This window comes from Hippocampus guttulatus, chromosome 18 (genome assembly GCF_054856545.1).
Source record: "Hippocampus guttulatus isolate MCC_2025c chromosome 18, RoL_Hgut_1.0, whole genome shotgun sequence".
In the NCBI taxonomy this organism is placed as follows: Eukaryota; Metazoa; Chordata; class Actinopteri; order Syngnathiformes; family Syngnathidae; genus Hippocampus; species Hippocampus guttulatus.
The window spans coordinates 5663797-5686224 of NC_141278.1; the positions used below are offsets into that span (position 1 = coordinate 5663797).

Here is a 22428-nt window from a genome sequence, read left to right on the forward strand (position 1 = left end):
TGAGAAAAACAAAGTGCCTTTATTATAATCAACATGCAGTTTACAAGGGAAAAAGAGTTCACAGATCAGTGCCTACAACCCACACCAAGCTACCCCTGCAAAACTCTTTACAATTTAGGAAGGTTATTAAGAAATTATTACAATTATGCCCCCCAGCCCCAAAAAAGAATTCTGTAGAAAAAAAAAACAGCCCATAATATCTCTGAAATGACAGAGATACTTTATTTCATAACCAGCAAGCCTTCTACGAGGGAGTAGCTAGCAGAATTATGTATGCATTTCTGCAAAACACGAACAGGGAAACTAATATCCACGGAAATAGTTTGAATACAAATTGCAATGCTAGTTCTCAGAATACATTCACCACATTTGCGCTATCGACGCACTTGCTCGTTCTCCAAATAAGGTATGTTGTCATTTCTTTGGGTTGGCTGAGATCTGCATGCTGGTTCGGTAAACTCGTATCTAGAAACATCTGGAAGATATACAAGGATGGATTCCCGGCTAAGGCCATCAAAGCCAAACATGCAGTAGTCTATTTCTTTCTCTGAGCTAGACAAAGATCTACGTATTTACATAAATGTGTGTTTGTGGGTGTGTAAAGAGGGCGCAGGGGGGGGGGGGGGGGGTAAGCAATGCACACTTGTATTGTAAACATGTATATAGCTCATCCGTCGTCAGGGACTGAAGGTCCTTGTTGACTCATAGTCCGACATACACTTGGGTTTGATGCCTTTAGCGTTGTAGTAATCCACCACCTGGTTCGGGACTTCTGCCAGAACACTTTTTGCCAGGGCAGCTGGGGACGCCTGCCAATAGGTAGACAGACAGACAAGAGAGAGAGAGAGAGAAAGAGAGAGAGGGAGAGAGAGAGAGAGGAGAAAACAGAATACATTAAAAAGCCTTTCGCATCGCTAGCCACGCGTGACTCTCGCAGGCTGGAATTCACTGTTGAGCCTGATGCTGTCATAGGCTGAGCGCAGGGAGACTGACGAGATCAGACAAGCTTGTATGGGGAAGTGGAGAGGGGTGGGGGTGGGGGGAGAGACGAAAAATTCCTACATGTGGTCCTCTGGGTTTTGGTTGGCATCTGAAAGGGTACCACTTTACAATAAGTGAGCTGAACTTAAGAGTTCTCAGGCATCTGTTTTGACTTCTCCCTCCCTCCATTTGAACACTTCAAAAAAAAGAAGGACCACCCACGAGAGGTTTCAAGAGAATGTGAGCAGACTGGTGGATTAGACACCGACTCACATTTCAAGCACTTGAACTAACTTGCTGTGCTGTGCTGTGCTAATCACTATTCCACCATGTTGCCTCTTCATGGGGAATCCATTTTCGGCAGTGAGGTGACCAGGAACCGATCCCGGCGGATTGACGAAGGGCACACATAGACAGACTACACTGTCACTGAATTGGAAACTGAGCACTGGCTGCACAAAAGTCAGACCAGTAAACAAGGAAAAGCATCAGCGATGGAGAGAGCTTTTCAAATAAGTATAAGTAAAATGTACATACGGTATTAGCTTTCGGGGGAAAGGCAAAGCTATGCGGTTGTTTTAAAAGCACAGCGTGTTATGAAGGAAGTCGAGTGTTGGGTGAGTGAGGAAAATAGCTAAATAAATTATTTGAAGGCCAACTCATCTCGGCAAAAACGTGTCAGTCGGTACGTCACGAGTATCGCAACGCAGTGCTGAAAATGATGGAAGGCCAGAAGTTTTCAATCCGCTTCACTTTTCAGTTTCCACACACCCAACCCCCCCCCCCCCCCCACCCCCACCACCAAGTCAGTCACTCACTCTCTATCTCAACATAATTCCCTGAGACAATGCGCCATCAAAAGTCCGCTCATCGCCCCCACCCCCTTCGCTTCCTCTAATTTCTCCCCCGCCCCCCCCAAAAAACACCCACTGGCGCTCCGCTCCTTCCTACCTGATACATCCAACTCTGCCTGTCACACACTTGCCCGCTCCTCTTAATCCCCTCTGAAAAGAAACGACAGAGCAGAAAATCACCTCGCCACCTCTGTCACACACTCCCTTGCTCCCTTTTGTCATTAGCTCGCCTCTCCCGCTGACCCCCGCCCGCCCCGTCACCAAACACGGCAACGACGCCTCCACCTCCGTGCTGACTGTTGACTTTCGCAACCTACGCATCCTTTTATCAATATCTTTGGGTCCATATCTCCCCCACCCCCACCCCCCCGACTTTGATTGAGTCGCCATCCACCCACGGGCAAGCGCGCGATCCCGGCAGATGGACACTTTCTGTATGGTTGGAACGTAATTGGTTGATTTTTCAACCTGCCAAAGAGCAAACTTAGCGTAACAAATCCAGCCAAACAGGCCCCGTCAAAGCCTGCCTAAATCAATGCCATTCAAACGCGAGCGCGCACACACACACACACACACACACAAACGCACGCCAATATACACAGACAGATCACTGATGTGCTTCTGATTACGCCCACTCACCACATTCGGCCATCTCGATCTGCTTGCCGAGAGTAAAGAGGAGGTTGGAGAAACTGAAAGGGGGAAGGTGCTTTCTTCTGCGCTGTCTACTGTACGACTAGATGATGCTCTACCGACTAAGTGAACGTGACATTTGGTGTACAATCTGTGAGAAGGCTCGCTCGCAATGTAAAACCGATGCGCTGCGCTGCCAGACTTGCACCGTGTCACATGTCATCCATCTCGAGTGCCATAGCCACCCACGTGCTTGAAATCCTTAAAGGGCACGAACTGGACGATGTCCCGGAGGACGGGCTCGCCCTTGGGCGAACGCAGGATGCCGTCGTCGCCGTCCAAAATCTGCATGTCGGTGAAGTCGGCGTTGCCCACGCCGACGATGATGACGGACATGGGGAGGTGAGAGGCGTGCACGATGGCCTCCCGCGTGTCGGCCATGTCGGTGATGACGCCGTCTGTCAGAATGAGGAGGATGAAATATTCCTGCGGCGGGACACGGGGAAGGGAGAGATTTTTTGGGGAGGTCAAGAAAGGGGAGGATGTGGAGAGGCGTGTTTGATTTAAAAAAAAAGAGGGGAGGAAGGAGTTAGAGCAGGAACGTGCGACCTCCCTTTGCTTTATGAAGGGTAATAAAATACAAATTAAACAACGATTCGGTTTTTTTTTCTGAATTCAGCAATGATTTTACATCCAAAAGAGCAAAATTTGAGTTCTTGAAATACACGAGACGATAAAGGATAAAAGGTCTGAAATATGCAGCACATGAAAATGAAAATAAATCATATTAAAAATGACCCCCCCCGCCACTCTCACCATGGCCTCTTTGGTGTGCATCTCCTCTGAGGCGGATGAGGCTACTTTCTGGATGATGGGGGCGATATTGGTGGGCCCGTAGAGTTGAATCTTGGGAAGGCAATTTTGGTAGGCCTCAACCACACCTTGGATTCCTGCAACGTGCACACGTGGAAACACATTACACTGATATCAACAAGACCACCGTCTCGTCCTTGGAAAAGCATTTGCTGAAACGATCACGTTCTTCTCGTGTTGTTGCGCGACACAACAAGGTGCTGGGATAGCTGTTTTTTTTGTTTTTTTTTGTGACATAATAACCACAAACCGAAGATGGCACGTCCAAGCTCACAGCAAGAAAGCCGCAATGTGCAGGGAAGAGTACAGAAGCCCATTTCACACATCTAGATGAGTGTTATTATTCTCTGTGTATTGTAGCCTGAAATAATCGTGCAGCCCAGTGATAAATCTCCCGATTGGATGTGCGTGCGTGCGTGTGTGCGCGCGAGACAGGAGGAGAAAAAATTTGGCACCGGAGAACTATTTCCATCCTGTGATGCAGGGGATGTGAATGAGTCAAGAAAAAAAAAAAAAGACATTCAGCGATGTGTGTTTGAACAGCTCACCGGCGCATTCGGGATTATCTTCGTCAAAGTTGACGGCAAAATCATGCGACACCTTCACGTGGGGGCAGAGAAAACAGGGCCTTACTGCGACGCCGGATGCATTTTGCCTTTCATCTGCAACAAAACCTTGCGACGCACACATTCACAGACACACACGCACACCTACCTTGAAGTCAGGCGGTATTAAAGCTCCAAAACCAAACGCCGGGAACATTTTATCGCTGGAGAGACCCACGATTCATCGAAGAGACCAAGAAAGGGAAAATAAGATGAAAGGAGTAGGAATTAATGACTTTACGTGCTTGCGTGCGTGTGTGTGCTCCAAATGAGGTGAACGCTGATGGTTGGAGTGTTCGCTGTACCTGTCATAGTCTTGGCAGATCTCCCCAACGGCCACTAAAGCTTTGAGATACTCGTTGGGTTGGTAGGGGTGGATGTAATGGAGGGAGCAGCTGTTTCGAGGATCCCCATTGGATGCTGTGAAGTCTATTGCCACCTGGGACGCGCACACACACACACACACACACGCACACACACGCCACATATGAAGCACTCCCACCATCACGACCACTTTCCACTTGGTTAAGGCAACTCACTGTGAACTGGATTTGACAGCCGCCCATGATATAATCCAAGAAGGAATACATTTTGATGATCTGTCATGGGGAAAGATGTTTCATAATCAATCAACCCTTGAATGGTTGAATTCAATTCACAATGGCGGACAAAATTTGAGCACTTGAATATTTGCAAAGGCGCGAGTGGGGGAGATTGACTTTACCTTACAGTGGTTAAGAAAGACGACCCCGGAGTTTCTGTAATTCTTCTTTTTCATCTGATATTTAGGGTTGATGCACTCCCACTGAATCGGGAGAAAATATTCAGATAGGAAAGTGCAAATCACGCGGTAATGGCACGTCAAGGAGAGCGTTTGAAAGTTGCGTTTTTTTTTCATCCATCCATTTTCCAATCCACTTATTATCCTCACAAGGGTCGCTGGAGCCTATGCCAGCCGTCTTCGGGCAGTAGGCGGGGGACACCCTGAACTGGTTGCGAGCCAATCGCAGGGCACACAGAGACAAACAACCATCCGCGCTCACACTCACACCTCGGGACAAATTAGAGTGTTCAAGCAGCCTGCCGTGCATGTTTTTGGAATGTGGGAGGAAACCGGAGTACCCGGAGAAAACCCACGCAGGCCCGGGGAGAACATGCAAACTCCACACAGGATCGAACCCACGACCTCTGCACTGTGAGGTCCACGCGCTAACCACTGGACCCAAAAATAAATCGCACAAGCTAGCCTGGAGTCAAACCTCTCATATGCTGATTTGTAGACGGACATGTTATCCATTGCGCCCACAAGCTCCACTTTTTTTTTTTTCCGAGAGCCTGTGATAGCGTTTTGAATGCGGTCTGTGAACTCAACAAAGATGTATAAAACTCTGAACTGCCATGGCCATCGTTAGAGAAGACTTTTGACAGTTTCGAATTCCTCGTTCTAATTTGATGGCGTTCTGCTTCTTTGCCTCGAATGATATTTTGGAGCTTTAGAAGAATTTGGTCTTTATCTATTCCACAGTACGTTTGTATAACACATTTCATGATAAATATTTGCTCCAAAATCAACTCGGCGCAATCATCTTTGCTCAGATGAATGGAGAGATATCGCAAAGGATGGAGAAAAAAAAAAGAAGAAAAGCACAAGGTTGAAGTACAACTGCATGAAAGGAGATCATTATCGCGACTGTGGTTCATTCCAGAAACACGTCCGTCACCACCCTTGATCTCCGCGCCGATAAATTAAGACTCAGAGAAAATCCTTGAACAACTTCTGTGTCCCTGAATTGATCTGAGACCGGTTTCAAAGGGTTTTATTTCTTTTGTTCGTCATTAAACTCGTGAACATTGTGTCCTTGGCACTAAGAGGGAACGAGCGGCACGCGGGGTTGCTGCCAGAGCAAAGTTCATCCACCTGAACTGGTGATGATATGCGGTTGTGTCAGTGCCCATGGCATTGTGGGTAACATTTTTTTTTTTTTTTAAATTGCCGTGCTCCTCTCTGCAATACAGAGTACATGTACTATTTTGGGCACAACGCGGTGGTACGCTCAACTCATATTGGCCAACGTGATTCACGTCGCCGCCCCGCTTTGATTACATCTCACCTCACGACTATTTGAACAATCAGCATAATTAGATGGAAAAATGGCAGCGGGGGCGATTGTGCGCGTCTTTTTTCCCGCAAATGATTGCAGAGTGTGAAGCCGCTTCTCGACACCGGGTTTGACGAAGGCGTTCATTTTCTCACCTGCTTGCCCTCCTGTTCTGCCCTCATCTCCTTAAACGTGGTCTGAAACTCCCCAATGAAGTCATGCTTTCCATTCGAGTCCCAGTCCCAAACGGTGCACTGAAAAAGACAGAGCCCCTCAGTTAGAGCGCAGCTGCGGCATCACCTGAGCAAATACACACACACGCACACACACACACACACACACACACACACGGGAAATGCCATGTTGAATGATTGATAACGAGGTGTTAGTGGGGGGGCAATGGCGCGGTGAAATATTAATCTGAGGATGCTGAGAGGGATGTGGCCTAAGAGACGCCATGTTTTGCCCGCGTGCGCCTTATGCGAGCTCCCCGGAGGAGCCGCCGGCGAACAAGACAAATGGCCGCAATCCTCGAGAAAAGGCGAGAGTCAGCAGGCCGCGCGCAGCGCGCGCAACGGAAGTACGCCGTCCTTTCATTTTAAAGCGGCTGACGGCAACGATTGTAAAGCTGACTGGGATTGTTTAAAAAAAATAATAAAAAATCAATCGAATGTAGTCAAAGGAGAAAGACAAACATGAAGAGATGCCTGGGATTGTCATTCGGTTGAGGAACGGTGTGACCTTTGAGGATGAGGTTACCCGAACAACTAGCAATCACAACCAATTTAACGAAGCTTGATTAGAAACATCAACCACTGGTAATCCTCTTATTTGCCCGTCTTCCATTTGCACGAGCAAGTGCCCGAATCCCAAGTGTGATGTTTGTGAGGCGTGGGGGGGAGATCATCAGACAAATGGGTAGTCATGCAGAGCAGCGGTCCCCAACCTTTTTTGCTCCAGCTTAATCTCAGAAAATATTTTCAGAGACGGGCCTTTAAGGTGTGATGAATAAATACAACAAAATAATATGATACGAGCTGCATGAAATATTTTCCAAACATAATAATAAACACGAATCATACAAGAGGAACTTTACTACCTGGCCGCAACACTCTCTGGTCGCTATGGTAACGTTTAAACAAACGTGCCTTCAAAATAAGACACGCCGCAAATACAAAGTGCATGAAAAATTTCGACTCACCATCGCCGCGTGTTATGCAGAGTGCGCTTGGTGCGTGGGAATCTCCCGTTGTGATAAATCCGTATTTGAAGTAGGACTCCTGATACTGTCTATTAAATTGAGCCTTCTTTTTCTTGAAAGTGGTAGGCCCTTTGTTTTTTTTACTCATTCTGCTAGCTCCCGGGTTTCATTTTAGCGGTAACATATCACGTGACTGAGAAACGCTACTTGACGTGCGTCAAGAGTGACATGTTGTCGACGGATGTAACAGAGGATCCGGTAATTTTTCAAAAGAAAACATCTTTCAGAGTCTGAAATAAATAAAACGGAAGTAATGTAAGTTATTTAGTCTTTCTGTGCGGCCCGGTAACAAATGAACCACGTGGGGACCACTGATGTAGAATTCTAGAAAAACAAAAATAACGGTGATGGATTCATGTATTGGTCAGTATGGAGCGTTGTTTGACGAGAGTCGGCGGGAAGAGAGAAAATTTGCACCCTGCCATGTCTCACTATAGCGCTGACGCTTCAAACGGGTAGCCGGGGAAACCAGCGCCGAGGGCTCGTACGTGTGCGCGTTAGCCCTTTTCCTCCTGCTGTCAGGATCCACGCAGAGTTAAGACGCCGCTGAATATTTGATGATCAAGCCGATGTTTATTCATGGCCAGGATCGCGTTCCGAGTCGATGCGCGGGGCTCCGCTCTCCCGCTCATTTACACAAATCTGTTCTGGCAAGCAAAGGTGAAAGTTTGCCAATTTGAGCTCTTCGCATCTTCTCCCGTTCTTGAAATAATACCACGGCACCATGAAAATTGGGAACATGACCTGAAGTCAACCCACGGTTTGGTGGTGACCTATTTACATAAAACATGGCATTTAACGATATATAAAAAATAGATGGGATTTCCAGGGGGGGATCAATGGCGTGCTATTACACGGCCGAGGCGCACCTGACAAATTCGATGACGGAAAGTAATCTCGACTTTCGACTCATTGAAACCAGGTCTAAGTTGTGGCGCAGGTGGTGAATTGAGATTTTGATGGATTTGATCCTTCACTGCATACTCTTAATTACGCTTAGTCAACGTAATTCATTTTTACTATTACTTGCGTCATAATATCCGAAAGCACTCTTGAAGACATTGTGGAAGCAGATTAAAGTTGTGAAAATGTTGTTTCCAAGTTAGCAGGCTATTTTATGATTTCATCAAGGATGCTGTAAGATGCACAGACGTGACTCATTTGCATTCGGTGCCCAGAAGGAAATGGTTCCGTCTTGACAGGAAATAGCCCTTCTAATTAAAATGCTTTATTTTGTGCAAAAATTGTGAAAACAGAAGAAATAAAATGATGTCTATTTTTTTTAAGACCCGCTATAAATAATAACGATCGCGGACTCACCTTTAGCTCCCTTTCCTGGTCACCGCTGCAGAGTGTGTTCAAGGAAACTTTGAAGGATTTCCAAACGGGGCTCAAGTTGTTCATGACCGTCTGAACAAATACCAGAGAGGGGATGGGGGGGCACAAACAAACAAGACTCTTAACGCTCACCAGAGATGAAGCCATTAACTCCCTCCCTCTGCGCGCATGTAATTACCTCTGTCCTGTGTACGAGGGACTCGCTCCCATCATCATTGATTCGAAAAATCTCCAGGAATGGATCTGACTTGCTGAAGAAATCCTTCAGAGGGAAAACAAATCCATAAGGCGGCAGCATAAATCATTCACCCTCTAAAAGGAATCAATATTTCTTCCTTGTTTCTTCCCCATCTCTCTCTCTATCTCGCTAAATTGTCCACCTCTCTCCCTTGGTTACTTCCACAGTTCCCCCTGAGGCACAACCTGTTTGGATTAGTCATTCATGACTGTGCCCCGTGTGCATGCACGGCAAGCCTGAAAACGAACACAGTTATCTCCGTGCCCGAGATAGGAGGGGGTTACTTAAGGTGACCGAATATCTCGGCACGGCCTCCTTTTGGTTGCACGAACCTTGTCGTCCAGCTTACGAGCACTGAAGGAGAGCTCGACGTAGTCGTCGTTGCCGGACAGCTCCTCCGCCGTCACCTTTGGAGTCGAGTTGACGAGAGGGCAGGAAGAGAACGGGGCGAGAACCAGAGAAAAGGCCATGGAAATGAGACATCGGTCACGCTGAATGTGCAACACCATCGCATGAATTGTCCGGTTTCCCGGAAGCGAGGTGTGATTGTGAGTAAGTGTGTTTGGCTCATTTGGAACGGTGTCACACCATGATAGAAGACTTCCCGGCAGTATTTCCCTGTTTGAGGAGTGCTTTGGTGAGTTTCCTTTGTGAGACAATCTGAAACCGAGACGTGCAAAGAGAGAATATTATTAACGGTGGACGAGAGCCAAAAAAAAAAAAGAAAAAAAAAGTGCTTCCCTCCCACTGCCCTTATTGGTCGGGTTGGTTCGGATGCGCATGGTGCAAAACGGCACAATAGAGTACGTTTTGACTTGACGTGGTACCTTGAGACTTTACACATTTTTCAACCGACAATTTTTGCTTTGACTCGTGAACCTAAATTTGAAATACGAACGCTGCCAGTGCATATAGCAACGCGGGATGGAGCCTCCGGCTTGAGAGTCGCAAATTTCAAGGAGCGCCGAAAGGGCATTTTGCCCGAAGGCCGGCACGTGGCAAAAACAATGTCGTCATTGCGTCTCTTGCTTCCACAGCTAATCTGAAAGTACTGCAGAATAGTAGTCGTAGTTGGGAGACAACAGCTTTTCCAAGCAGATCAGTACTTCTGGTGCGGGTAAGCTGCGGCAACATAAAACAACGTGCGAGTCTCATGAAACAAAGCTCTTGACAAGACTTGTGTTGCAAACGCCGTTGGCTTAATCCAATTTCAGGAAACCTCTGCCTAACGCTTTAAAGAATCCTTTTTTCATGTGTCAGTAAAAAAAAAATAAAATAAAAAAATAAAACAGCTTTCTGCTGACCAGGTCAACGGCAAACACACATTTTATAGTTTTGTTGTCTTTCTTGGTAGCAAAAAAATTGAATTAAAAGCTGCTTAGCTGGCATTTCCTGAGCATCCGCTTAGGTCATTAGTCTTTTTAATGAGCACGATGCCTATTTTTTTTCCCCGCTAACTGCCTGTGTTTAATGAGTGCACCTCCACAATAAAGCATATATTTAAATATTGATTGCATGGTCATTAGGGGGGGGACCACCACGATATAAATTGTGGCAGTATGAAAACAGACTAGGTTACTGGAGAAGCGCCAGTTCACTTTCCATCTAAGGCATCCTTGAGCAAAGTCCAAAATCCTTTTATATTCTCTCTTTTTATCCCATTGGATACGTTACAGGAAGTCAGTTCGCAAATTCGGAAAGCAGCGCACATACCTGAACAAATTCCGTTTTAGGCGGCCCGGTGCTGCAAGTCAGGGCTCAAGGACATTTATCCCATAATGTTAGTAACAGTAGCTGACTTCAGGCAAAAAAAAAACAAAAACCCATCCCATTGGGATTCCATGCACCGCAGCGCTTTACCTCCCTATCGCCACAATAACAGGACACAATTGTCTGATACACGGTTGAAAGCTCAAAGAGCCGAATTCCGAATCAAGTCTTCCCGTTTTTACTTGCGCACGCTGCATTGCTGCAAGAAGGAGCCTGACAGATGGACATGAGGCACATACAGTATGTAATACTGTTGTGATTTTTTTTAATATATATAATCACACCCAGACTAGATTTTTTGGTGTATGACAGTAAATTTCATTTTTCAAGGTTTTTTTTTTTTTCTGTACCACTGCATGCATAAAGTGTCCTCTAAAAACCGACAGTGGCTCTGGAAGTTTATTTTGAATCACCGGTGAAACTTACAATGTCCAACTATCTTATTTTTTAACGACAGCGGCCCGAACCGAAATCCCACACTCCCCCTTGCTGAATCAAAACTGAGCTTTGTGGCCAATCCTGAATTCTGCCATCGAGTCTATCTGGAGTCTAATTCATTTCATCAGTCCAAAAAACTATGAGAACGCGTCGCGGTTACATCCGACCTGTCCTAAGGTGCATTCCATGGCCCCGAGGAAGTCAGCATCACGGAGGCCATTGTTGCCCGAGCTGATGTCGAGAAGTTCGAAACGCAGCCTTTGCACCTCTTCAAAGTAGTAATCCACCAGAAAGATCTTGGAGAAGACTGGGCCGCTACTGCTGCGGATCACTTCCGTCCGGTCCACCTTTCAATACGTGCGCAAAAACACAAGTTTCAGAATTATTGCCTAAAAGCTTTCGGCATTCCCCGCAACGAATGATGACTGTGATATGCATCTAGTTCCATATAAGTCATCCGATTCACATTATTCCGATTTAAACATATCCCCCCCCCCAAAAAAAATTCACACCTTGCGGGCTATTATTTTTCTCATTCCAAAAATTCCGGTTTCCCCCCAAAGACAAACAACCATTCATTTGCATAATTCACACGGAAGAGCCATTTAAATCTTCAACGAAGCAAACATGCATGTTTTCATTCAGGCCCGAGACGTCAGAACTGTGAGGGCTTTTATTTTATTTATTGCGACATAATTTTCACCTTGCATCTTATACTATAGTATTCCAGGTAACACTGGAAAGGTGAGAATGTACTATATATTCATAAATTCATAATTTCACTGATATTCGGCCACTTGGAGGCAGCAAACACAATACTGGCTGATGTGAAAAGTTTTTTTTTTTTGTTTGGGTTTTTTTTCTCCCATAGCAGTTTTGTGATTCATTTTCTGCTGCGTCGCTTTGAGAATTGATGAGGGTGAGCCCATAGTCATTCTCCTTTCGTGTCTCTTTTTAGATTTAAGCCTTTTGGTGCAATGCAGATAACAAAAATGACAACTGTCAATCTGAATTCAGTTTCTGACCCACGATGTCCAATCGACATGAATGCCTCCCATAAATCTAAGAATTGGACTCTAAGAATACAAATTGGAGATTGTAATTGTTCTGTTTTTATTGTGGTGTATTTTTTTTTTTTTTTTGGTGGGTGGGTGGTCTTCATAACTGTACAAAAGGCAGGATGTCATTAAATACCCAGCACACTGCCGGTGTGCATCGATTGTGAATCAGCCGACTTCTCAGCACCGCGGCCGCTACAAATACAATTAAACAGCGCTACATTGTGCAGACTTATCAACTAGCTGTTTGACGACGCAGAGAATATAATTGTTCTTACGTTCTCCTACCTCCCCCCCTCAAGGAAGAAAGGAACAGAAACATAAATCAGTCCGGTGGGGGCCGGTGGGTTTTTGTCAACGCTTGTGCATGCGCTCTTCTTAAAACGCGCGCACCGACACAATTGGCACAACGTGAAGGTCATCCAAGCAGGCGCCACGCTCGAGTATGAGTGCGCCTCAGCGTCCCCGTTTTTGGGCTGCCAGATTATGTAAATGGGCGGCGTACAGAGTGCACTTGCTGTCTTTAACCCTTTCATGCACCACCCGATAACAAGATAAGCCGTCCATTGTAGTAACCGCTGTGCCTGTAAGGGTTAAAGAGAGGGATGTGGGCTAAGAATGTGTCCGTCTTTCCCCGGGATCCGTTTTGCCCTGACAAAACTCCCCCCCCGCCGCTCTCCAGCTTCACTCCTTTAAAAGTGAATGCAACCCATCTGCTCCACATGTTCAGTACCCCGGGGAAAGCACACACCCGGCCCATCGTTCCCCTCCGTCCGTCAACGGACTCTACCTCAAACCACTGGCCGTGTGACTGCATCTTCAGAACCACGCAAGGGTCAGGTTTGGAGAGGGCGTCTCGGTCTGAGATTCCCCGACAGGCCACTCTGAGCTCCACTTTGGTGAGGCACGGAGAGCTGATGAAGCCCAGCGTGGCCTCTGCAGACTCGTAGATATTGCTCATCGTGAATTGCACGGTCACCCACTGAGAGGAGAAAGAAGAACAGATGCGTCTGTGTAATTTTAGAACGAGACAGACGGATAGACAGACAGACAGATCACACCTGGCCACACCTGAGACCTTGTTACACAACTTGAGTCCGATGACATTGGGGAGGGGGAAACCGCTAATTGGGTCAGATTCGGACATTTCACTGAGGGGCGTACTCACTGCACTCAAAAATGACACCCATGCGTACACTGAATACTGAACAAGGTGGCAGAGCAAAACTTGGTGTCAAAAAAGTTTGAGAAGCACAGCTGTCGGAAAGATGTTGAAATAACATTCTTTGGAGCGTTGCGAGAACATGTCGAAATGACAACGAAGTGAATTAGGGACACTAATGGCTGGATAAATGAGGTGCCTTTCAACGAGAACAGATTATTACTCACCTACGCCTTGTGTTTCAGATGAAACAGCGTTCTGTCATTCTATTCTGGTGCTGCACTGCTTTTAAAAACGTGGTGTGTGTGCACCGTTAGAGATATGGGAACAAATCAATGAACAAGCATTGGTACATGCTAATTACCGGTAACCTTCGAGCACATTTGGATTTAATTTTTAATCCTTAATGATCAAGCGGTGCATAAAATGACATTGCTTTACAATCATGTTCAATCTACTAAAACCTCTGTCTGGGTTATGACGAACACTTTGGCCCACTATACTACTGCAATTTAATTGTAGTTGTGATGGTGCAACCTGGCAAAATGTGAATTTTTTTTGTTAGTTCATACTTAGTGTAAAAAGTTTGGAAACCACTTTGGTACAATATTTAGAAGGGTTTCCATCCTTCCATTGAGATTTGAGAGGGCCTATTATTAAAAATAAATGAAGAAATAAAACTCCCTCTTAAAAGGCACTTGCGGCATCATCAATAAACGTCCTCTACCTTACGCTAATGAATGTTAATGTGCTACCATTTGTCAACCCAAATCAATCTGACATCTGTTTAAACTCAATCAGGAATTTATTGCACACTGCATCGCATGAATAAAAGAGACAAAAATGCACAGATGCATTCTGCGGGCCCATCATGTACAAACCTCGGCTAGCCTCCAGCCCGTTAGTCTCGGCCCAGAGGATAACCGCAAGTCTGCGGATGTGCTAGATGCTACAAAGTGAATATTAATGTCGTGGTCTAGTAGTATCCTCCCTTAGGGATTGAAGCTCCTGGAACTGGGTCTGACTCTGACCTGGATCTCGCTACCCCCGTCCTCCATTATTCATATTTCTTGTGCGGGTGTGTGTATTATTTTTAGCGAAGTAGAGCCGAACGGTCTCGCTGACGTGCGGACACGGACAGAAGCACAGGACAGGTGTGTGACATACAACTGCCGTGTGTCCAGGCGGAGCGTTCTGTTTGACATTTTCGACACACACACACACACACGCACAAGCACACACACACATTTGACTTTTTATTTGTTTTTTGCGATGACTAAGGCTACAGAAAATAAAGGCAAAGAGGAATGTATGATGATAACCATAGAACAAGAACTGTAATTTAGTGCATCAAATGAAAAGGTCTGTCTACTTGGGTCACTCTGAGTAATTCAATCAATTAACAATCAATTATATAGATACATTCGGTCAAGCAATACCGAATGACAAAACATCCACAATTATGTTTCTTATGCAACCTGTTGACAGGCACATTATAAAATTCCACAAGGTGGCAGTGTCGCTAACCCTCCTCCTTTCTATCAATCAGCATCTGGTGGGCAATTTTGTGAGTGTATGCAGTTTTACTGCATGTCGGGGTTCCAGGCTTCCCCAAAATGGCGGCATTTTGGCACCTCAAATTTGAAACAGCGCAAGTGAGTTTTTCATCTACTTGTGCCTGTGCGAAGTAAATTGGGAGGTTTTTTTTGTTTCTTTTTTTACTTTTTAAATTGTTGTTGTTGACAAACTTCTGCTCCACACTTCAGCTCATTTATCAGTACGATCATGAAAACGAGTGGACATCGATGTCGAGTGTCCGGCCCTAAATGTTCTACCTGTGCCCTAAAGTGAAGGATGGATTTAATTAGAGAAAAAAAAACTCGCCTTAAATCGGTTTGAAGTGAGGAAAAAAAAATCCAATTTTCCATCCTGCCAAAAAGAAAAGTACAAACCCATTCAGTGAGAAACCCCGACACGGACTCACTTTATTTGCCTTTGTCGGCCATATAAAATGATATCGCAGGTTGGCTTAAAATTGACACTCATGTCGAAAAAAAAAACCTGCTCTGAAATTGGCGTTCACTTTAAATAGAAATCAGTACTGATGTGTCATGTGTATCTCTTCAAGGCTCCATTAGTTGTTCTATCCATACTGTGACAATCAGTCAGTGCTCTACCTTGACTGTGTCTGGGGGGACGCCCATTCACCTTTGCCGGTGCATGTGCGACTGTGACAGATGTGACATAAATGATTCAGCCACAGGAAGAATCAAGTGCACTGCTATTGCCCTTATTGATTACCGGACAAGGTGCATCGTGGCATCGCTTTTCCACACGGGCTGTACTAACGAGGCAGCGTGTCAAGCAACTCTCGGCAGGTTAACAGTCATGACACAAGAAACAGAATTATGTTCAGGTGACTGACAAGACACCCCAAATTGATTTCCAGGATGGGTATCAGGACACAGTGGTTGGAGATGAGAGAAGGAGTGAGGGAGAAAGAGAGGGGGATTATAAAGGTGAGGGCAATAGGGGGTGAAAAGAAGAAAGAAGAAACAAGAAGCAGGGAATGAAGATTACAAGGTCTTCTCTTCTTTTCCAATTCCAGCAGCAGCTTTCGAATTTCATCTTTTGTCTGATTGGATTTGGATCGTCCGCTTTTAATATGCGTGATCAAAGGCCTGCTAAAAACGGAGGAATTCTTATCTAACTACACCACATGAAGGCAAAAATGTACACACGCTGCAAATGTTTTTGCAAAGCATGCGCCACACTTTTCATGCGCGTTGTCGGAGAGGCACAGCAGCAGCTTTCATCCGCAAAACTCACCCCACTGAGACTTGTCGAGAAGATCCGGGCAAGCCAAAGAACTTCCCCCGTTGTTAACGTGACAATCACGGGCACCTACCTCGCCGTCTCCGGACCCATCTCCCACCTCCACTCGCACTCTTGGAGGATTTCAGTCACCCACAACACCGCAGAGCTGAGGATGGATGGCGCTGACAAACCAAGTATGAGAGCCGCATTCAAATTCCCAGCGGGCAAACGCGGCCAGGACTCCTTTCCCTGGGTTGACTCTGGATAAAAAAATGGGAGGAGGGGTGAGGTGGGGGTGGGCGGTGCGCCACTTACCGGAGTTTGTAATCCGCTGACTTCAACGGGGGGGCCGCCGGGAGAGCGCAGCATCCAGGGACCCCGCTGCACTCGCGGTGCGGTCTACCAGCGTCATCTAGTGGCCGCAAGGGTGGTAGTGTTGCTTTTTTTTTCCGGTTCTCCAATTTGATTGGCTCGGATGCGCTTCAGCGGTTTTATAATAAACGATGACCGCACACCTGAGACCAGTTGGTGGTCCATCGAAAAAGACCCCGCAGCAGCAAGATGAGTTTTCTGGGGGATGAAATCAATAAATAAGACGGCACTCTCCAATATGGCGGCTAAAGTTTCATAATAACTCATTTGTTTTAAATCATTTGGTATTCTGATTTAAGATATGAAAACCTTTATTTGTCTCACAATGGAGAAATTCCCAATTTCTATCATTAAACTGTTTGTTTTATGTTTCAAGACCCCCCCCCCCCACACACACACACACACAAATACTCAATCATGATACACACTGTGCCTTTTCTGGTGGAGTAACCACTTTATGGGTTTATTTCACAGAACCTAATTCATCAACAAATGCGATAGAATTATAAACTTTGCTAATTATTCAGCAGTGACAGGAAATGAATGTTTGCTTGCTCTGACTTGCTCTGAGAGGATGGCAGAATACTTATTATTGAAAAATTGAAACAGTTCAATTTCGAGGATATCACATTGAGTGTGAAGGCCCTCTGCAGATTACGTTGACATGGCAACATGGAGTCTGACATCTGATTGGCACCCCCATAAATAAAAAAATGACGTGTATATACTTACTGCTGGTAGCAGTGCAACCAAGAACATTGCTTACAACTTCAGAGAATGGACAGTGAATAAATTCATACAATTTCATGGAAACCATCTGTGGCATTTAGGTTGTAAATGCAGGTCAGTGCCTCTGAGTGTCTAGGCCAGCAGAGGACATGTAAGCCCTGTCGGCTCTCCACTCCCACTGTTATAATAAATCCGGGTCAACAGATCTAATCATTTGCAGTAAATGTAAAGAGGCTTTTGGGACACCTATATTAGAAGGTGCATTTTAATGCATGCACTACAAGTTTGCCAAATGTTGTGATGAGTGGGTGGACGTTTTATTTGTCTTAATATCATCCTGTCGCCTAAACATCATACACGGTTTTGAAGAAGCTTATGACGTGTGTGTGGCTCTGCATCATCAAACGATTTGGGTTTTAAGCTTTATATGAGGCCACATGGACACCAGCCCACATGACAGATGATCAAAAAAAAAAGCAGCACGAACAAGCACATACATTTGGAGCACTTCTGTTGTCGAATGAGACTGTCACCCGAGGGTGAGGTCATAGCGTATTTTGGAGTGAGTGAGCCCCCCATCTTTGTGCGGTGCGACCACGCCCCGGCCCCTACCGTGCAGCCAGTGCACCAGGCTAAGGCTAAGCTAATGGTACATCCGGGTACTCTGCTCCATTGACAACCCTGCGAAGATGGCGACTACTGGGAGGAGTGCATTATTATCCTCCACCTTAACTGGATCCAAGACCACGCTGGAGAATCCGGAGGAGGATGACGGGCAGAACTTGTGGTGCGTGTGATCTTTCTTTGCAATGCAGATCATCGATAGCGGCGGTGCCTCCGGGCGCGAAAGCCCAATTGTTCCGGCGAGGAGCCTGGTTTGACAGTTAACCGCCTGCTAACGAGGCTAGCTAGCATCAGTACCAGAAGGAGGCTGGTGACAGAGCAACGCGTTAACCTTACTTAGCCTGTCGTTCAATGTAATGCATGAATCGTCGTGGCGTAATCGGCTTCTTGTGTCTACAGGTCGACTATCCTGAGCGAAGTGTCAACCCATTCAAGATCTAAATTACCATCTGGGAAAAATGTCCTGGTTATGGGTGGGTACAGTAGATGTGCAGTCGAATATCTGGAATGCACAAAGATACTGATGAATGTTTCATCGAGAATCAGCGTTAGGTTTCATTGAGGTCTGCACACAGAGGCAGGGGCATTTTCCCCGAGAGTGGGCTTGCATTTCGCAGGACACTGCAAGTCATTGTAGCATCCTAGTGGCTACGAGATGGGATGCTGAGCAGAGGATGCGAATCTTGAAAATGAACAACAAACGCAGGGCTAATCCACTGCCTTGGATAATCAGAGAGTTTATTGGCGTGCATCGTAGCAGACAGGGTCGTCAAGTTGAGTCTCAATCAAAACATCAGTGCTGAATGGGGTCCCTCTGTCGGCACGAGTGGACATAGCACAGTGGAGGAATTGACGCAGCCGTGTCAACAACAATCAAATTGGCTTTAAAACAAAGAGTGATATTTGATGTCTTTGTAGAAATGTTACGCTATTGTTACAAAATGTAACTGCGAGAAAAGAAATTGAGATGCACTTTCTACTGCCGATTTTACTTTCCACCCACCCTGTATATGCATTATTTGAAAACACAAAATACATAACAGACTGTGTGTGATATGCCGAAACAAAACTGTGCACTTGTGTGTTTAGGGGAAGTTGGCTCGGGGAAAACCACCTTGGTTGCCAAGTTACAAGGGGTTGAAGAGTATATGAAAGGGCGAGGTCTCGAATACCTCTACATCAGTGTCCATGACGACGACATTGATGGTATCTCACCCTTTTTTGCAATTTAATTTGAACATTTCAAGATATATTGTTGTGCTTGGAATCTTTTGACCCTCCCGATTTTTGGTTCTTTGTGTTTAGACCACACGAGGTGTAACGCGTGGGTCTTAGACGGAGACTTTTACCACAAAGGTCTACAGGGAGTGGCTGTACCGGTAGACGCGATCGGCAACACGTTACTGCTGATAACGGTTGACATGTCACGGCCGTGGAACGCGCTGGACTCGCTCCAGAAGTGGGCCGCGGGCGCGAGGGAACACGTCGACAAACTACGGGTGCCTCCAGAAACGCTGCGGGAGCTCGAGCAAAGACGTGAGTCAACTGAAAATATGTCTTTTGTCTTACCAGTGCTTGTGTGGGGTTTTTTTTCCCTTTTTTTTTTCCAATTGTCCATTGGATGGCAACCAGTCCCGGGTGTACGTTGCTTCTCACCCAAAGTCAGCCGGAGGGCTCCTGCTCACCTGCGACCCCAAGCAGTCTAGAAATCAGATAAATGGACAGTAATTGTTAAGTAATCTGGCAGGCTGTCAACACGCACAATAGGAGCCAGTGTTTTAACATGTGAGCCACGGAAATGCAAAAGACATCATCGATCTTAATCTTCTAACTGTGTGAATGTTTTCCGTGTAGTTGTAAAACAGTTTCAGGAATACACGGAGCCTGGGGGTGGGGAGGATGGGACCTCACAGAGGAGGCCCGATGAGGAGGAGAGCGTCTTGCTGCCGTTAGGAGACAACACCCTCACGCACAACCTGGGCATACCAATGATAGTGGTCTGCACTAAGGTACGTACTTCCCACTAAGTGTCTGGAAAAGCAGTTCATTTAGCTGAGAGTTACACACAGCGTGGACCAGCATTTGCTAAAGCGATACGATGATGCATTGAAAAAGATTCTTGGGTTTCTACCCTGTGTCACGCCGTGCCCGCCATCTTGACGCCGACCGGTCCGTCCTCGCAGTGTGATGCCATCGGCACTTTGGAGAAGGAGCACGACTACAGAGACGAACACCTGGACTTTATCCAGTCCCACGTCAGACAGTTCTGTCTACAGTGTATCCTTCGTGGAATCGATGCCGTGCCTTTTTCGCTCCGCAGTCGGTTGCAGTTTAACGGGGTGGTCGAGAGCATGGTGTGACTGAACGTGAAGTTGATTAAAATAAAAAGTAGGATTGCCAGAAAGATGTGTACAAAACGGTTGCAAAATGTGCCTGTTTTATAGCCGTGTTGAATGTAAAGATAATTTGTAAAATTGCTTGCGCCATGTCTTTAATTTCAGTGCCAGCCAATTCTAGACCAAGTCTGAAAAGACGTTTAAAAACGTCTTTGGGAGTGAATGAGTTCAATTGTAATATTGCCATCAGCAACCTTGACAGAGGTGACAGATGGAGCTTCTCTTATTTACACATCCGTGAAGGAGATGAAGAACCTCGACGTGCTATATAAATATCTGGTCCACAGACTTTACGGCTTTCCATTCCACTGCCCCGCACAAGTGGTGGAAAGAGATGCGGTCTTCATGTAAGTGTGTGTGCCGTTATGCAATCCATAGACACGCTCATCAATATGCTCGAGGTCATACCGCTTTCATGCTTGACGTACAGTACGTGCGATGGGTTTCATTTCATGTTCAAGCAATCGCGTCATTTTTTTTTTTTTAAGCCTCCCTCTCTCATGTCAGTCCCTCAGGTTGGGACAATGAAAAGAAGATTGCAATACTTCACGAGAACCTCCAGACCATAAAGACAGATGACAGGTTTGAGGATGTGATCGTTAAACCACCAGTCAGAAAGGTAGTGACATCAATTAAATAAAATTCCATCGGCAAAAATAAAAAATAAATCATTGGGTGCGAGATCCCACAGGTGCTTGAAATGCTTGAAAATTTTCTCTTTTTATTTTCATTGAAAGAACCACTTTGAAACTGTTTTAGATTGTCCATGAAAAGGAGATTCAGGCTGAAGATGACCAAGTGTTTCTGGTAAAATTGCAGGTAAGGAAACATTTCAATTGTAAATGTGCAATTTGTTTTTTGGTTGTGCCAGTCAATACGCTAACTTTAACTTTATTTTCTACTCTTTTCCGTAGTCTCTGCTCTCCAAACAGCCTGCTGTTACTGTCGGGCGACCGGTGGTAAGAGTACTTTTATTTTTTTTTCTCTCCCCCACTTTCTGGATCCGACGCAGAAAAATCCCATGACGTTGAGCAAAACGGATTACATTCTTAGGACACGACAAACAGAGCCCCCACTGGTTCACCGCGGACGAGCAATCGTTCTGCAGCCGCCAACGTGGCCAACGCCATGCCGCAGTCAGGTAGACAAATATGTCACCAGCATGAGGCAGTTAGTTGAGGTTGTTGTTTTTTTTTACTTGGGCTAATTCCTGTTTACTGCAGGTCAAACTAGTGAGGGGGTCTTAGCCAACTTCTTCAACAGTCTACTGACAAAGAAAGCAGGCACAGGAGGAGCCGGAACGTCAGGAGGTGGCAACACTCCGGGGACGGTACGCAAATCAGGTGAGTGCCTGCACACGCCGGCGGTTTGTGGTTTCTGTGACCTTTTGGCTTTTCATAAAAAGTCATCATAAAAATTGAGCATCCGGTCCTCCCACAATCCTCAGTCATTACTCATCCCTGCCTATTTTTTGGTTTGACTTTTCACTCCTCTCTTCCAACCCTGAAGAGTTAGCAACATCATCACTCTTCTGTTCTCCTTGTATCTGCTGCACGGTAGAATCGGAAAAATGTCTTCTCGTTTTTTGTAACCTCATTCCTCATCTTTGCTGTCCAATCTCACTTTGAACAAAACTCACCACGTACGCATGTGCGTGGTGGCCCAGTCAGAGGATGTTGGCCCCGATAAGGTGTGTGCGAGCAGGACGATCTCCAATTATTGTTGCTCGTGCATATACAGTTCATATATGTTCTTCCTATTTTCTTATAATTCCGTCTCCTTGCTGAACCTTTTATCATCATCCAAGCATGAAGGATCCAACCACAGCTGTAACGCCGCCGGTATTTGCATAAACTGAGAATTTAGAGCTTAAGCATATTATACAAAAAGAGGCTAGCTCTGAATTGTAAGCAGCCTCTTTTATTGTTTTACGGCATGTGGCGTTGCATTGGTCGTATAATTTACTCGTGCCACACACATTATACATGATTCCAATTATGGCTGACCAACGGACACTTGACCAATGAGCATAATTTTTTTTAATGTCTCACGGGATTTGCAGCATATTATAGTTACATATTGCATCCAGCCCTAATTTCAACATGTGTACATGTCCCCTGCAGCTCTTTGACTTGATATCTTTTGTTAATTGTTCCACTGGCTGATAATGTGATCCTGCA

General features: G+C 45.7%; 2 protein-coding genes across 5 annotated transcripts in view; one reads left to right on the forward strand and one right to left on the reverse strand.

Annotated features, from left to right (window-relative positions):
- cpne4b (copine IVb) lies at positions 1–19520 on the reverse strand. Of its 4 annotated transcripts, XM_086136991.1 has the most exons (18): positions 19422–19520; positions 16464–16697; positions 16140–16387; positions 12939–13130; positions 11258–11437; positions 9471–9542; positions 9215–9289; positions 8823–8906; positions 8627–8716; positions 6201–6299; positions 4671–4751; positions 4486–4545; positions 4252–4385; positions 4056–4110; positions 3890–3941; positions 3285–3418; positions 2718–2954; positions 1–809 (listed from the first exon to the last, which is right to left on the reverse strand). In XM_086136991.1, the coding sequence occupies exons 4-18, from the start codon at positions 13107–13109 to the stop codon at positions 678–680; spliced, it is 1656 nt and encodes a 551-aa protein (XP_085993117.1). In that variant the 5' UTR covers positions 13110–13130; positions 16140–16387; positions 16464–16697; positions 19422–19520; the 3' UTR covers positions 1–677. The 4 variants fall into 4 exon arrangements, with proteins under 4 accessions (XP_085993117.1, XP_085993118.1, XP_085993116.1 ...); XM_086136992.1 differs by lacking the exon at positions 19422–19520 and having other exon boundaries at positions 16140–16539; XM_086136990.1 differs by lacking the exons at positions 16140–16387; positions 16464–16697; positions 19422–19520 and adding an exon at positions 13220–16116.
- Positions 17858–22428, forward strand: part of dync1li1 (dynein, cytoplasmic 1, light intermediate chain 1) — a 5784-nt gene continuing 1213 nt past the window's right edge. The window contains exons 1-12 of the mRNA XM_086136993.1: positions 17858–18015; positions 18252–18325; positions 18942–19058; positions 19158–19388; positions 19707–19861; positions 20036–20129; positions 20460–20595; positions 20756–20867; positions 21008–21067; positions 21163–21207; positions 21302–21389; positions 21472–21591. Of these exons, the coding sequence (XP_085993119.1) occupies positions 17918–18015; positions 18252–18325; positions 18942–19058; positions 19158–19388; positions 19707–19861; positions 20036–20129; positions 20460–20595; positions 20756–20867; positions 21008–21067; positions 21163–21207; positions 21302–21389; positions 21472–21591 (1330 nt within the window). The 5' untranslated portion in view covers positions 17858–17917. The remainder of the gene's footprint in view (positions 18016–18251; positions 18326–18941; positions 19059–19157; positions 19389–19706; positions 19862–20035; positions 20130–20459; positions 20596–20755; positions 20868–21007; positions 21068–21162; positions 21208–21301; positions 21390–21471; positions 21592–22428) is intronic.